Here is a 16995-nt window from a genome sequence, read left to right as displayed (position 1 = left end):
TCTACAAGATTTTTAAAGAAGAACTCATACCAATTCTCCTCAAATTGTTTCACACAATAGAAACAGAAGGAACACTGTCAAACTCTTTTTATGAGGCTACAATTACTCTGATACCCAAACCACATAAAGACATTACTAAGAAAGAGAATTACAGACAAATCTCACTCATGAACATTGATGCAAAAACACTCAATAATGGCAAATCAAATCTAAAAACACATCAGAACCATCATCCACCATGATCAAGTCAGCTTCATCCCAGAGATGCAGGGATGGTTCAACATACAAAAATCTGTCAATGTAATCCACCATACACAAAAACTGAAAAAAACCACATGATTATCTCATTAGATGCTAAAAAAGCTTTCAACAAAATACAACATCCCGGGCTGGAGAGATGGCTCAGAGGTTAAGAGCATTGCCTGCTATTCCAAAGGTCCTGAGTTCAATTCCCAGCAACCACATGGGGGCTCACAACCATCTGTAATGAGGTCTGGTGCCCTCTTCTGGCCTACAGGCATACACACAGACAGAATATTGTATACATAATACATAAATAAATAAATATTTTAAAAAATACAACATCCCTTAATGATAAAGGTTTTGGAGAGAGCGGTGATACAAGGAACATACCTAAACATAATAAAGGCAATATACAGCAAGCCAACAGTCAATATCAAATTAAATGGAGAGAAACTCACAGTGATCCCACTGAAATCAGGAACAAGACAAGTTGTCCACTCTCTCCATATCTATTCAATATAGTACTCGAGGTCCTAGCTAGAGCAATAAGACAACAAAAGGAGATCAAGGGGATACAGATTGGAAAAAAAAAAGTTGAACTGTCACTATTTGCTGATGATATGATAGTTTACATAAGCGGCTCCAAAAATTCTACCAAGAAACTTCTACACTTTCAGTAATATAGCAGGATACAAGATTAACAAGAAAAAAAAAAATCAGTAGCCCTCCTGATGATAAATGGGCCGAGAAAGAAATCAGAGAAACATTACCCTTCACAATAGCCACAAATAACACAAAATATCCCAGAGTAACTCTAGCCAAACTAGTGGAAGACTTGTGTGACAAGAACTTTAAATCTTTGAAGAAAGAAATTGTTCAGTCAGGGTCCCAGGTACAGGCACAAATGTCTCCACGTGTGCAAACGGAATGAAAACTGTGGATTACCAAAGTTTCCGCCTCGTCAGGGAGTGGGTGTGGCTCCTGGTCCGCAGAAATGGGGCTGCTTTATGCTACTCTTTCAGGCTGGATGTTCTCCACGGACAGTAAAGTTAGGAAGACAGACAGACGGCAGCCGGCAGGGCCTGCTATTCCGATGGCTGTGCACTATGGTGCTCTCCGAGACCTTGGCTACAGCCTTTGATCTCATCTCAGTCTGGGGTCCCTGAGTGCTAAAACTCTAAAACTCCAGCTCTTTGTCTGCCTTTCCTGGGACCAGCACACAGGCTACAGAACAAATGTCTACCTAAACCGTAAGCCAATGTGAGTGACACTTCACCTCCCATGTAGGACCGGAACAGGAAGCAGCCTCCAGCTTCCTGGAAACGACTCTACTTCACCCTAGTCCAGAAAGCCTGTGCACTCGGGAAGCGGGCAGGCTCGGCAGAGGCTGATGGCGCCACTCAGGAAGGGGTCTTACCATCTGTACCAGCGTTAAAAACTCGGTGAAGACGTCGCTTCTCATCACACGGGGGTCTGCAGTTACTGAAAAACACGGAAAGCAAGCCCAGTCAGCAAGAGCAGGGCGCGGCACTGTCAGGAGTTCTGAGATCTTGCCCTAGTAGTGAGTTGACCTTCCAGGATGTAAACTTGAGTTCTCCCCGCAGGACAATGGACAGAGTCTGCCCCCTTGAGGTGGTCTGGACAGTATGAGCCCATCAAGACCATGGTGTTCCTGGGACCCTCGCTCTACTCCGCGGGACTCTCGCTCTACTCCGCGGGAACCTCGCTTTGCTCAAGTCACCCACACTGCTCAGTAGCCACCTTATTACCCTAGCAAATGGGAGAACTCGCTTAGTTGGCCAGGCTGGCCTCGAACTCAGAGAGATCCTCCTGCTACTGCCTCTTGAACCAATACTCAATATAAAGAATGCCATTGTAAAGTCAGGCACACAGGAAATACCCAGAATGCACAGGTGTGTAGAGAGAAACTAGAGGGGTGGCTTCATGGGCCCAGTGGGAGGAGGCTAAAACAGAAAGCAACTGCCAATGGCAGTGAGGTCTCCTGTGGGGGCGATGGTAATACCCTAAAACTAGAATACGGTGATGGTTTGCACAATTCCATAACTATGCTAACAATGACAAATAAGGCCTTTAAAACAGGTGGCTCTTGTGACGAGGAATTTACGTTGCAACGCAGCTGTGAAGCAGAGTCAGCGTACATACCATTTTGCAGGTAGCGTTCCAGCTGGTCCCTCCTCTCTTCAGCCATGGCGGCCGTCATTGCCAGATAGTGCTTTGGCGGGAAAGGCGGCAGGGAGTTTCCAAATACTCGTCTCAGCTGAAAGGTCCCAAGTCAAAGTGAGACACCAGCTCAAGGGTGAGGAGGCTCAAAGCCTTACCTTGAGCACTTTATTTAAAAGGAAAGAAAAACTGGTCCCTGTTGGTGGCCAAGGGGAGGGAAAGAGGACGGACATTTCCTTTATGAAGAACAGCCTTCAGTATACATTCCACGGATGTCCTCCTACATCACAGATGCTAACTCCAGCCGTGCTCTGGTGAAGCTGGCCTATATTTTCATTATAAGACAGTCAGAGCATCGCACATATTTCCTTAAATTCATTCTCTATCAGAATGATCTGAGATTATAGCCAGAATTTTTTTTTTTAATTTTTGATTTGTCTCACTATGTAGCCCTGACTGTTCTAGAACTCACTATGTAGACCAGGCTGACCTCAGACTCACAGAGCTCCCCCTCAGTCTGCCTTCCAAACCAGATTAAAGGTGTGGGGGAAGCCGGTGGTGGTGGCACACGCCTTTAATCCCAGCACTTGGGAGGCAGAGGCAGGTGGATCTCTGTGAGTTCGAGACCAGCCTGGTCTACAAGAGCTAGTTCCAGGACAGGCTCCAAAACCACAGAGAAACCCTGTCTCGAAAAAACCAAAAATAAAATAAAATAAAAGGTGTGCGTGACCATTCTTGGCTCTTTTTACTCTAATGAATGGGCCACCTAAACATAATGTGTGTCCTTCGTGTCGTTTCTGTGGGACAGTGCCAATTACAGAGGTCCTAGAAGGCTGGCACGAAGGCCAATAGATCCCAGGCAGGCCTTTCCTCCCACCTACCGTACAGAACCCAGAACTACGGTGGCAGTCACTTTCACGGAAGATACATAAAAATAACTTTTAGGGGCTGGAGAGGCAGTCCATCAGTTATGAATACACGCTGCTCTCACTGAGGACTCAGATTTAACTTCTAGCACCCATGTCAGGCAGCTCACAACTGCCTGTAACTCCGGCTCCAAGAGGATACGATGCCGCTGACTTCTTCAGGCACCCACATTCACATGGACACACACGCACACACGTGTACATGCAATTATAATTATTATTTTTAAATGTGAAGGAAACCAGGCAGCGTCCTGGGAGACTGGAACCTGACTATTGGCGGATCCCTCAGCTTAAACAGGGGAACCAGTCACAGGAGAAAGGAGACGGCAGACAAGACCTTTAGTTCCCATTTAACTTTGGTTGCCGTTGCCGTAATTACCAGTGCATACCTGGCAATTCACATGGCTGCTGCTTAGGAACACATGTTGAGGCTGACCACTTCTCTCCACCCCAGCGCCACTGTGCGGGTGCAATCCTACTAATATTTGTTTCCTGGATTGTAATAGCAGCCTCCTAGGCGGTCTCTCTGCTTCTCTTGTTACCGCCTTTCTCCTTCTCAAGCTCTCAAGTAACACTTCAAAACTGTACGTGGAATCATCACGCTCCCTCAGTCAGAATCCTCTGGGGTGTCTCAGCTCCCCGCCCCCGCCCAGTCAAAGGCAAACTAGTTCTAATGATCTATAACTATGACACCATTATGAATACAATTAACCACGTGTAGAAAGTCACACTTGAATCGTTTAAATAAGATAAACTTGTAAAATCGGTTCCGAGGTCACGCCAGCCACATTCCACTTGTTTGATGGACAGTAACACGTGTCAAGTTGCTACCAAATTGGCTGAGCACATACACAGCATCTCTGTTGGCACAGAAATTTCTACCGGCCAAATGCTGGCCTGAATATAGAGAGGTTATTAACTGTCGGGCTATGAACAAACTATGGCTTCCTGCTGTTTATTGTGTGGTGTTGCTCAGTTCTTAGAGAACCACATTCAATGCCAGCATTTACTTTTGTGATTTAAATTTTAAAACATATCCTGCAGAGACTACAAACTATCATAGCTGCTTCGGGAGAGAGCTTGGTAATTTCCTACAGTGTTAAGCATAGTCTCACTGTAGACCCCAGCAGTCAGTGAATCGGAACAGCCTACTGAACTGATCTCAAGACTCTGTGCTCACGGAGTCTGCACGTGGGGCTGGGGAGATGGCTCAGCTGCTGTTCTTCCTTAGGACCAGCATTCAGTGCCCAGCACCACATCAGGCAGCTCACAACTGCCTGTAACTCCAGCAGCAAGGGCTCTGAATCCTCTTCTAACCTCCAACAGCAGCTGCACACACATCACACGGACACACATACACATCTCTCTCACACACACACATCTCTATCTCACACACATACACACACCTCTCTCTCTCACACACACCTCTCTCTCACACACACACAACACAAATAACAATAAATGTTTATAAAGACTGCTTGCAACCCGCAACTGACAAAGGTCTGATCTCCAAAATATATAAAGAACTCAAGAAACTAGACCGTAAAAGGCTAATCAACCCAATTATAAAATGGGGCACTGAACTGAACAGAGAATTCTCAACAGAAGAACTTCAAATGGCCAAAAGACACTTAAGGTCATGCTCAACTTCCTTAGCGATCAGGGAAATGCAAATCAAGGCAACTTTAAGATACCATCTTACACCTGTCAGAATGGCTAAAATAAAAAACACCAATGATAGCCTTTGCTGGAGAGGTTGTGGAGAAAGGGGTACACTCATCCATTGCTGGTGGGAATGCAAACTTGTGCAACCACTTTGGAAAGCAGTGTGGCAGTTTCTCAGGAAATTCAGGATCAACCTACCCCTGGACCCAGCAATACCACGCTTGGGAATATACCCAAGAGAGGCCTTATCATACAACAAAAGTATATGCTCTACGATGTTCATAGCAGCATTGTTTGTAATAGCCAGAACCTGGAAACAACCTAGATGCCCTTCAATGGAAGAACAGATGAAGAAAGTATGGAATATATACGTATTAGAGTACTACTCAGCAGTAAAAAACAAGGACTTCTTGAATTTTGCATGCAAATGGATGGAAATAGAAAACACTATCCTGAGTGAGGTAAGCCAGACCCAAAAAGAGGAACATGGGATGTACTCACTCATATTTGGTTTCTAGCCATAAAGGACATTGAGCCTATAATTCGTGATCCTAGAGAAGCTAAATAAAAAGGAGAACCCAAAGAAAAACATATAGGCATCCTCCTGAATATTAACTTTCATCAGGCGATGAATGGAGACAGAGACAGAGACCCACATTGGAGCGCCGGACAGAAATCTCAAGGTCCAAATCAGGAGCAGAAGGAGAGAGAGCACGAGCAAGGAACTCAGGACCGCGAGGGGTGCACCCACACACTGAGACAATGGGGATGTTTTATCGGAAACTCACCAAGACCAGATGGCCTGGGTCTGAAAAAGCCTGGGATAAAACCAGACTTGCTGAACATAGCGGACAATGAGGACCACTGAGAACTCAAGAACAATGGCAATGGGTTTTTGATCCTACTGCACGTACTGGCTTTGTGGGAGCCTAGGCAGTTTGGATGCTCACCTTACTAGACCTGGATGGAGGTGGGTGGTCCTTGGACTCCCCACAGGGCAGGGAACCCTGATTGCTCTTTGGGCTGACAAGGGAGGGGGACTTGATTGGGGGAAGGGGAGGGAAATGGAGGCGGTGGCGGGGAAGAGACAGAAATCTTTAATAAATAAATTAATTAAAAAACTGCTTGCAAATGTTTGTGGCAGCTTTATCTGCAATGCCTTAGAGATGCCCTTCAACACTATGGAGGGTGCGCAGTGATCTATTCCTACCATAGAAAGCTTTCATCCCTGAAAAGAAATGAACTGTCTAGCCACAGAAAGATCAGGTGAACCTTCAATGCGTGTTACCAGTGAAAGAGCCAGTCTGGAAAAGTTACTGTATGGTTTCAATCCTATGACCATCTGGGAAAAGGCAGTAACAAGACCACCTGTCCCTGGGGCTGTGAGACAGGAGGGTCTGAGGAGCTTTGAGCACATGGGCCTCTAGACCTGTGCAAGAGAGCATACTCACGGGGCATGTGCTCTGCGCGTGGCCAGGCACGCTGAACGCTTATAATGTGAGCCTGACATCTGCAAATATTTTCAAAACCATTTAGGCAGCGGGGAGACTCTCGGGATGGAATGCAGATCGTGACAGAAGACCTAAACTGCGTTGCAAACGTTCTGCACACCTCACTGAGAGGAGGAGGGGGAGCAACGACCTAAGAAACTACAGGAAAGAGAAGTCCACATGAGGACTGCAGGTAGTCAGCTGGGCAGAAGTGCTGTCCTGTAGCTGAAGTGGTTTCCCGAGTCGTGTGAGTTAATTCTCACGCTACTGTGAGACTCAACCATGAAGTGAGTGAGTGGCAGGCGTCGGATTTCCCACTGCTGTAGCGAGTTCTTCGCTAAGAGCACGACCTGCGCATGCGCTAAACGATGAGCTCCTGATTAGTGTGATTAGCACCAGGGCCCATGTGAAACGTCCCCCGTTGGCGCTTGTGCCTGACGACTCGATCCCCAGCGGGTGATAGTCTTTGTGAGGTTATAGAACATTCGGGGTCCAGGGTCTAGCCAGCAGCAAGAGGTCACCGGGAAGGGGCTCTGAAGGCTAGACACACGTGCGGCTCGGGTCTGTGGCCACTTGTGTAACGAGCCTCTGGTCATGAGCGCTGCCCCACCACGATGGATTGTGCCCTTAGAAACTGAGCCAACACGAACCTCTCCTCGCTGAAGTTGTTTCTGTGAGGTAAAAAAAAGTTACTGATACAAATGGGTGTCCCTAGACATTCCTGAGGCAAGCCCGGGTGACTCTGCAGGGCGTCTACCTCCCAGCTCTGCATGGGAAGGCCTGGAAGTGACAATAGGAGCCCTGAGCACATCTTAGTGTCTAACGCCATCCCTCAACGAAAGCCACCACAAATCCGTGGAGAATGACTCCTTCTAAGACAGAGCCTGGAGCAGCTTGGAGCACCAGCAAGGGTGGAAGTGCCCAATGGCCAAGTGTAGAGGAGACACAGGAGCTACGGAAGCACTCCTATGCTCAGAGCTGAGACAACCTGATCAATAAATACCCATCACCCACGGTTGTAGTAGTAGGAGCGGAGGGGCTGCATCCCCAGCACCGGGTCGCCCACATGGCTAGCTCTACCCGAAATAATTACACTGAAACTGTATTCTTTTTTTTTTTTTTTTTTTTTTGGTTTTTCGAGACAGGGTTTCTCTGTGGCTTTGGAGCATGTACTGGAACTCCCTTTGTAGACCAGGCTGGCCTCGAACTCACAGAGATCCGCCTGCCTCTGCTTCCCGAGTGCTGGGATTAAAGGCGTGCACCACCACCGCCCGGCTGAAACTGCATTCTTTTAAATACCGCTTGGCCCATTATATCTAGCCTTTTCTCGGCTAACTCTCGCACCTGGACTAGCCCATTTCTTATCATCTGTGTAGCCCACGAGCTGGCTTACCAGGAATGATCTTAACCTGCGTCTGCCTGGAGTGGGAGAATCATGGCGACTCTCTGACTCAGCTTCTTTCTCCCAGCCTTCTGTTCTGTTTACTCCTCCCACCTATGTTTTAACCTATGAGGGCCAGCCAAGCAGTTTCTTTATTGCTTAACCAATGAAATCAACAGATTGATATATGACACTCCCCCATCACTTCCCCTTTTTCTGTTTAAACAAAAAAGAAAGGCTTTAACTTTAACATAGTAAGATTACATATAACAAAACAGTTATCAAGCAAGAATTACAGTTACAATATTTATATCTACTTTATCTTTTATCATAACAATGGAAAACTATAACTATCTATCCATTCTTCAACTCCATCAAAGACTCCAGAAGGATATAATATTACCTAACAAACACGAAGTCCAAAACTTTAGAAATAACAGAGACATCTCGCTGCCTGGACAGTCACCCAAAGTTCTTTTGTACCGTTGGGGCATCCATCTTCAGCCTTCAGGCCCCAAAGTATCCAGCAGACATTTCATCAAGCAGGAAATTCCAAAGACAGTTCAGTCACTTTCTGCTGTATCCTGCAGAATGTCTCACAGACTCTTTCATGAGTCAGGAACCCTGAAAGACCATCTCACCTTTAGGCAAGTTCAGCAGTCCTCTCTCTGAGGGTTCTCTGTGTCCATTTTATGCAACAGTCCAGGCAAGAGCAGTTTCTTGCCCAAATGGCTATCAAACTCCATAAGGATCCTCTACGATGCCCATCTTCCTCTTTAAGTAGATTGGTGCCGCCAGGAGCAGACGTGTCTCATTGACATGAAAAGTCCTAAGTTATTAAAATATTTTAAATGCCATATTCTGTAGCCTTTGAGAGATATGAAGAATGCCTATCTGAAATATATCTCTATATATCTAGAAAATCTAAGTAACATGACTACAAACTTGACTATTATTTATGATTATCCATCAACAACCTATATTTCCTAATTATACATTACATTTTAAAAATGAACTACACAATCACAACACCTTAATCAAGATCAGAAATACATATACATATAACAAAATTGACTGTAAAATCCATACCAATGCAAATTATTCATATCTATATTATATCCCCCTTTAAATGTAAAAGAACATTTATAAACAATATTTTGGGAACATGGGCGCAGTTTTTTCTCTCCAAACTGCTTCCTGCTGAATGGGGGCACTGTTAATGAGATCATTTAGGGTGTAACCTGTGTGCCAGGTTTATCTCAGTCGGCAGTTGAGTGAAGTAATTTTTTGAGGGTGTTCACAGGAACTTTTTGGGAGGTCGTGGTCTATCATACCATATCGGGATAGAATGAATCCACAGGGTCTGGTCCTCTGTGAAAATAAAAGAAGACCTGCTCCAAAGCATCATATCCTTAGACCCAAATTTTGAAATCATAATATCCTTATATCCATTCTGGTTTAGCTTGGCAGCCCATGTAATGAAATGTCTCTCTGTACTTAGCTCCTTCACAGTTAAAAATTTTAAAGAAAACACAATGTACATAATCCAGACTCTCTGTGAATTTTCCATTTTTACGTGGCTTATTTTTCTTTATTTCTTTTTATCTCTTAACTATCTGTACTCTGTCTCTTTAAAGACTTTACCTTTTTTTTAAAAAACCATTAACTTTATTCTCTATATTCTTTTTCTTCTCTCTCTCAAGCCTACGTACATTCATCCAACAGTGTGACTCATTTAGTGGTCTGAATCTGTCCTATTGTGAATCTGCAACTTTTTACTATCCAGGAGCACTTTTGATTTGCGCCTTTAAATCACTAGGCGCTTAAGAATCTAAGCTGTGACATTCCTAGGTCAAAAACAGGTACTGCCTGCTGCCCCGCCCAGTCCAACATGGCGGAGCCGCTCGTGCCTCTGATCCTTGCACATTGCACCACTAGCATGGCGGAGCTGCTTGTGCCTCTGAGCTGTGGCATGCAATGTCCCCCTTTTAGGCACACAGCAGTCTAGTTGCCATCAAACAAATCGTAGCACTTTACTCCAAATGCTCCATTCAAAAGCTCTGTCTCCCACAGGAGCCAGACAGAGATTGCAATGGCGGCACAGCCCAGAAAGCCGGCATTTTAAAATTTTTCCTGCTGTTGAGTCAGGAAAATTTCAAAATGGAGGATGTACCATTTTGTGCTAGCTCTGGGGCCGCCAGGTAGGAGCGGCACTCAGCACTTTAATTCTGAGACTGAGCGTGCAGCACAGAAATTCTTTTCATCCAAGTTACAGCCAAATCTGACACGCAGAGCACTGTGCAGTCTGAAAACACGCCATGCCCTTCCGCCTGCCTAAGCCTGATTCGGCCATCTGCCCAGGTGCAGGCGGGGAGTGCTGAGCCATCAGCACGATCTCACAGCACTCTCCTTCCGATCCCAAGCGGGAACACAAACATCCAGTCCCATAAATTCCATTGAAATGCTTTAAAGCCAGAGTTCACTCTGGCAGCACAGCCCCAGGAAGCCGCGCTTTAAAATGACGCAGCGTTTTTTCTGCTGCTGATGCCGAATCAGGAAATCTCTCTACAGCACGCCACCAACTAACAGCCAAAAGCTGTGTTAAACTCTGTTTTTTTTCTCTGATTAAAATTAAGCTCTCTCAGGTTTAAGTGGATTTAGTCCATCACGTCTGGGCGCCATCTCACCCGGCCGCCCACATGGCTAGCTCTACCCGAAATAATTACACCGAAACTGTATTCTTTTAAACACCGCTTGGCCCATTATATCTAGCCTTTTCTCGGCTAACTCTCGCACCTGGACTAGCCCATTTCTTATCATCTGTGTAGCCCACGAGCTGGCTTACCAGGAATGATCTTAACCTGCGTCTGCCTGGAGTGGGAGAATCATGGCGACTCTCTGACTCAGCTTCTTTCTCCCAGCCTTCTGTTCTGTTTACTCCTCCCACCTATGTTTTAACCTATGAGGGCCAGCCAAGCAGTTTCTTTATTGCTTAACCAATGAAATCAACAGATTGATATATGACACTCCCCCATCACATGGTGCTCCAACTAAATTACTGAATGAACAGGAGAGGGCAGGCCAGTCTCGGGTAGAATGCCAGGTAATTTATGTGAACGGGGAACATGAATCTCCATTCCTTAAGGGTGGGTTGTACACGATGATGTAGGGTACCATAGTGCTCCTCAGAATTGGGGTGGGGGCACCGCTTTGCTGTGGGAAAGCCAAAGGGACGCTTCCTCAGCCAAGAGACGTCGGGCACCATCCACAGTGAGAGAGAGAGAGAGAGAGAGAGAGAGAGAGAGAGAGAGAGGATGTCGGGCACCATCAACAGTGAGGGAGAGAGAGAGAGAGAGAGAGAGAGAGAGAGAGAGAGGCTGTCGGGCACCATCCACAGTGAGAGAGAGGCCACACTCGTGGCGGACACACAAGACAACACAGCCAGAAAACTGCAGCTCACTCTTCTCCATGTGAAAACAAAGATCCCAAACAGAGGCACGCCCACAGAAGAGCCGACCAGTTCCCTCGAAGCCGTCGGGGTCATTAACAACATGGAGAGCCAGAGAGAACTGTCGCAGTCAGAGAGCCGAAAGGAGACCCAGCCATGAAATGGGATGCTGGGTCCCGAACAGAAGCTGTACCTTAGATCAGAGCCAATCACGTCTGAATGAGTTGTGGGTGCAGTTGTAACAGTGTATCCCTGCTGAGTGAGTCATTGCAACAGACAATGTGTGTTAGACAGAGGGCGCCAGCTGGGGAGGTAGGTGTCCAGAGTACTGGCTTTTTTGTCCGGGGGACTTGGACACACCCACACAGTGGCTCACAGCCGTCTGTAACTCCATCTCCAGAGGATCCGACACTCATCTGAACTCCGGTACAGCACACACGATGCACATACATGCAGGTAAAACATTCATACACATTGAAGACATTTTTAAAATAAATCTTTTTTTTAATATTTATTTTATTTATTTATTATGTATACAATATTCTGTCTGTGTGTATGCCTGAAGGCCAGAAGAGGGCACCAGACCTCTTTACAGATGGTTGTAAGCCACCATGTGGTTGCCGGGAATTGAACTCAGGACCTTTGGAATAGCAGGCAATGCTCTTGATCACTGAGCCATCTCTCCAGCCCCTTAAAATAAATCTTTAAAAAAAATATTTTTAAGAATAGAGGAAACCGAATGCCTAACATAGGGGAACTCTGTATAAAAATTATAAACTAAAACTTTTGCTACAAAAATTGAGCTTACTTTAAAGAAAAACGGAAAACCCCATGTTCTGGATTCTCTTCAGAAAGTGAGAAGATCGGGCAGTAACAGGGTCACATACTCAGGCCATCGTCTTTCAGAGCCAGCACAAGGGCTCCCGCCATGCCGCGTTGCCTCGTGCCTGCCTGACCCCTGCAGACCCAACTCTTATCCGTCCTGGTATCAAACATTGTGCAGGATTATGTTTCCTTTAAACCCAAGGATATGTCCCTGCTGTGCCCAAGAGTCAAAGGGTCCAGCGGCGGCGGCAGCATCCAGGCTGTTCCACCAGCCTGGACGTTCTGATCTCCATCTCTCTCACTCCATTTAATGGAAACAGAAATCTGTCTTCTCTGCACGCAAGCATTTCTAGGCTAGATGACGGCTGACTAAGTGGTGGCAAAAGGAGAACTGTCTTCATTGATATGTGTTCATAAATGCCACAGACATTCCCTAGCTGACTGCAGTCACAGCAGCCTTGAGACAACAGGACTGCCTGAATCACCTGCACTGAATCTAGGGGAGCCCCGCCCCGAGGTCATGAAGTGGGAAAAGTCAACAGGACTGAGAATCTGCAGCCTGACACAGAGCAGAATTCCTCCCAGCAGGTTTTACAGCAAGAACTGGTTCCTCAAGAAATCTCTGGCCTTTCAGGCTGAATGCACTCCGGGGGGGGGGGGGGGGGGGGGGGGAGGGGGGCGCGGGGGGGGGGGCGGGGACCAGAAATATAGTGTTGCGGGAGGTCCTTCCGCTCCTCCAGCCAATAGGGAGCTGAGTAAATTCTGCCAAAAGTCAACCATCATCTCTCTGGTCCAGTTTTCTGGTTACCAACACAGAGCTCCTGCCTGGGTTCAGCGGAGTTTGGCTGCTGCAGCCACTAGCATAGCAAGACTTCTAGAGTTCAGCTCGGTCTCCACCAAAACCCCCATGAAGGACGTCAGGAGGGGAAGCTCAGCTCTCCTGATGTGATTAGGCCAAGCATTTCTGTTTAAGTTGTTCTTTTTGCTTTGTTGTTGTTGTTGTTTGTTTTGTTTCCTGGACTGGTCTTGAACTCAGTATGTAGCTGAAATGATCTTGAAGTTCTGATCCTCCTACCTTTGATTCCCAAGCACAGGATCACAGGCGTGTGCTAACGTGCCTGGTTTACAAAATATTAGGGATCAAACCCAGGGCTTCAAAGGTACTAGGCAAGCACTCTGCCAGTTGAACCATATCCTCAGCCTGGTGTATGAATTTGAATGTACATTTGTGTGTGTGAGGGCGCATGCGTGCATGTCTGTCTGTGTGTGTGTGTGTGTGTGTGTGCACGCGCGTGTGTATTGTGTGTGTGTGTGTGTGTTCTCCATGACTGGCATCAAAAAGTTGAAGGGTTTTCCCGGATCCTTCTCTCTTAGTTTTTATTTTTACTTTTTTTTTTTAAATGGATGGTAAATGGCTCCAAAATCTTTTATAATTTTTTGATGTCATTTATTCCATTGTGGGGGAGGAGCACCTGTGTGAGGTCGAAGACAACAGGCAGGAGCTGGTGGCCTTCTTGCACCACGGGAGTCCTTGGATTTGAACTCAGGTCAGCAGGCTTTGCAGCAGGTGCACTGAGCCATCTTGCTGGCCCTAATTCTTAATATGACCAAATATAGAGCACCATGAAGAATAAAAAGCCTTGTACATGTGTGTAGGGAGTAGAGATTCCTTTCTGTATGAACTCTGTGTGAAGTTTTGATTATGTGTATTATGTTAAATCAAGTTTAGAACTCGTGCAACATGGTTTTGGCTGTAAGAATTGAATTTAGCTAGGCATAGTGATGCACACCTTTAATCCCAGCACTCAGGAGGCAGACAGGTCCCTCATCCTGGTCTACACAGTGAGTTCCAGGACAGCCAGAGCTACATAGTGAGATCCTGTCTCAGAAGGGTTACCTGTCCAGGTGATGTGGCCATGAGCTCTTGTCAGCTGGAGCATGTGGAGGGCTAGTCCAGGAAAGAGAAGGGCGAGTCTCTGAGGTGAGATGTGAATCATGTTCTCTAACGTCAGCTGTGTGGTCAGCTGCACCTCTGTTCCTCAGTGGCTGGCAGCCTCCCCTCTGCTGCTGAGCCTTATTAGTGTCTGCTGTGTGAATGCCCTGGCCAGCTCTCTGTGCTGTTAGAGAAATACCACCAGGCTGATGGATGCCTCTGTCCTCTCGCTAGCCTGTGCTAGTTTCCCGGCTTTAGAGAAGTCTGTGAAGACAATGCCAGCTTACAGGGCCCAGGGTTGCACAGGGATCATCAGCAGGAGGGGGAATCGGAGAACCTCTCAAACAGTGAGTTAGGGTGCTCCTCCCCAACACAGTTAAGGCACTCCTCCCTGCCATGGCTAGGGTGATCCTCCCTCCCATGGTTAAGTTGCTCCTCTCTGCCACAGTTAAGGTGCTCCTCCCTCCCACAGGCCAGTCTACCTGGCTCCTTCCTCATTTTGAGCTAATCTAATCTAATTTTTCTACCCACCCACCCTCCTTCCTTTTGGGGCTGAGACAAGCCTGACTGTGTTGCCCAGGCTGGTCTGGAATTCTCTATACCCCTGCCTCCGTCTCCCATGGGCTGGTCTTATAGGTATGTGCCACCTCTCCTGGCTTTTACCTTCCTCTCCTCATTCACCTCCAGCTCCTGTCTGCCACTGTTACATCCTCTGCTTCAAAGACTGCTCCTGGACCATCTGGAACCAGTCCCTTCTCAAGCCCCTGCCTCCCTCCTCCCAGAAGTCCCCTTGGATTGTGTGAGATGCTTTTGAGTCCTGTGTCTCTGTCTGCTTAGGGTCCACAATTCAATCTGCTTTGAGTGTGATTCCTTAGCTGTTGAGTCTTGGGTTTGCTAGCAGAGGGGATTGGAGAGGGGTGATCCTGATGAGCCAACACTGGAAACAGAGACTGCACAAAGGACACCCTTCACAATCCCTCTTGTCCCGATTGACCCCACTCTGGGAGGCTTGGGGGCTGTGAGCACAGTGAGCCAGAGGAAGGGGTGACTTTTGCAGCCGGCCGGTAGGATCCTGTTTCTGGTATAAACTGGTGTTGGAGATGTTGGTATAGGAGATTGCTTTGGGAAGTTTGTTCGTTTGCTTGCTTGGTTGGTTTTTCATTTTTGGAGACAGGGTTCCTCTGTTTCAAAACTTTGGAGCCTGTCCTGGAACTCACTCTATAGACCAGACTGGCTTTGAACTCACAGAGATCTGTCTGATTCTGCCTCTGCTGGGATTAAAGGCATGCACTACCACCGCCTTGATGCTCTGGGTTTTAAAGAGTGCCCGTAGTTCACAAATTAGTGGGCTGGGTACAGGGCACCCACCCCCACTACACACACAATCCGATGTCTTTCAGAGTGGCACAACCCAAGTCCTCGGGCACACTTTCCCCACGAGGCTCACCTGTTCATTCCAACGGTGCAGCTGGCTATAGCGTACCTTGCAGAAGAGGAAGCCGTCCAGGTACACGGAGTACAGCTGAAAGCACAGACACCGGCCCAGGGTTATCCAAGGCAGCGATGATGATGCGGGGGTGGAGGTAGGGGTGAGGGGGGTTCACAGGGTCACCGAACCGGTCCCTACCCAGTCGGCCCCGGGCCCCAGACCCACCACGTAGCGGCCCCCCATCGCGTCTGGCCGCTGCTGGGACAACGGGATGCAGAAATGCATCTTCATGGTTCTAGCGATGACCGGGGACAGCGTGGCGAACTGGACCTGTTGTTCTAGAGTCTGGGATGAGTCCTGAGCTCCGGCAGCTAGAGGTCTGCGGGTGGGCGGGGTCCGAAGCCTGGCCCCGCCCCGGCCTCGCCCCCTCCACTGTCCCTGGTGCCAGGTTGGGGTTGAGAGGCAATCAGTGTATAGAGAGACCCTGAGGAGCGCCAGAGCCTCTCTGGCCAGGGTCACCCTGGAAGCCAGAGGCCAGAATTTTAGAGACTTTTTAAAGAGAAAAGCCTGCCTCTGTGGGGCGGGGAGGGAGAGCGTCGAATTCTTTTTTAGAGGACTCCTTGAACTTACAAATGAAGAACCAGGCTCTGGCTGCATGAACGTTCTATACTGTTGCCAGAAAGGCATGCTACACCCTATCCTGCCCCAAAACAGCAGAGCCAGGTAGCCTGCCTAGGAAAACAGCTTCCCCGAGGGGGCCACTTGAGGGCCCGGGTCTAGTGTCTGTGACTGACAGAACACGCACTTCCGGAGCTGGGTGGAGGAGGTGGCATTCAGATGCAGGGGGTGCTTTGACCATTTGAGAACTTCGCATCACCCCGGCACTGGCTACAGTATGCTGTGGATTAAGATTAGAAAGAAAAAAAGGGATCTTGGAAGCGCACTATGAGCAGCACAATTATATTAGGCTCAGGGGTTTTGTTTATTTTGGGTGGTTTTTGTTTGCTTGATTTTTTTTTTGTCTTTATCTAGTTAAAGTGTATCATGGCATGCCACCATATATAAAGCACTGCTTCGGTGTTTTGTTTTGCCTTTGAAGTCTTCTTTTTCCCTAATGTATTAGGGACGTCAAAAACACGGAGGTGGCCTGGCTCTCTTACCGGGAGAAGCCCTGATCTTGCGTAGCTACCTCTCCCTGTAGCTGGGTTCATACAAATCTTCGTTCCTAGGGTTTTTCAACGACTTCTCAGGTCTTCCTTGTTGATGCTCATTCATGTTAACTTATGAATATGTTTGCTAGTTATTGCCTATAGACGGGATCTAGAATGACCTAGGAGTCAAACCTCTGAGTATGTCTGCAAAGGGTTGTCTGTCAATGGATTGTCTTAACTGAGCCGGGAAGACTCAACCGCCATGGACTTGGTGGCACCGTTCCACCAACTGGGTCCTGGAGCGAACTGGAAGAGCCGGCTTC

The 16995-nt window shown here is 47.4% G+C and overlaps 1 protein-coding gene across 1 annotated transcript in view; it reads right to left on the bottom strand.

Annotated features, from left to right (window-relative positions):
• Positions 1-15812, bottom strand: part of Snx31 (sorting nexin 31) — a 37658-nt gene extending 21846 nt beyond the window's left edge. The window contains exons 1-4 of the mRNA XM_041637771.1: positions 15747-15812; positions 15540-15614; positions 2407-2521; positions 1661-1725 (exon numbers count right to left, since the gene is read on the bottom strand). Coding sequence (XP_041493705.1) covers positions 1661-1725; positions 2407-2521; positions 15540-15614; positions 15747-15812 — 321 coding nt within the window. The remainder of the gene's footprint in view (positions 1-1660; positions 1726-2406; positions 2522-15539; positions 15615-15746) is intronic.
• Between the last annotated feature and the right edge of the window lie 1183 nt (positions 15813-16995).

This window comes from Microtus oregoni, unplaced genomic scaffold, assembly GCF_018167655.1.
Source record: "Microtus oregoni isolate MIOR12 unplaced genomic scaffold, Mior012 000053F_ref0000044, whole genome shotgun sequence".
In the NCBI taxonomy this organism is placed as follows: Eukaryota; Metazoa; Chordata; class Mammalia; order Rodentia; family Cricetidae; genus Microtus; species Microtus oregoni.
This window is presented reverse-complemented; position numbering and strand designations above follow the sequence as displayed.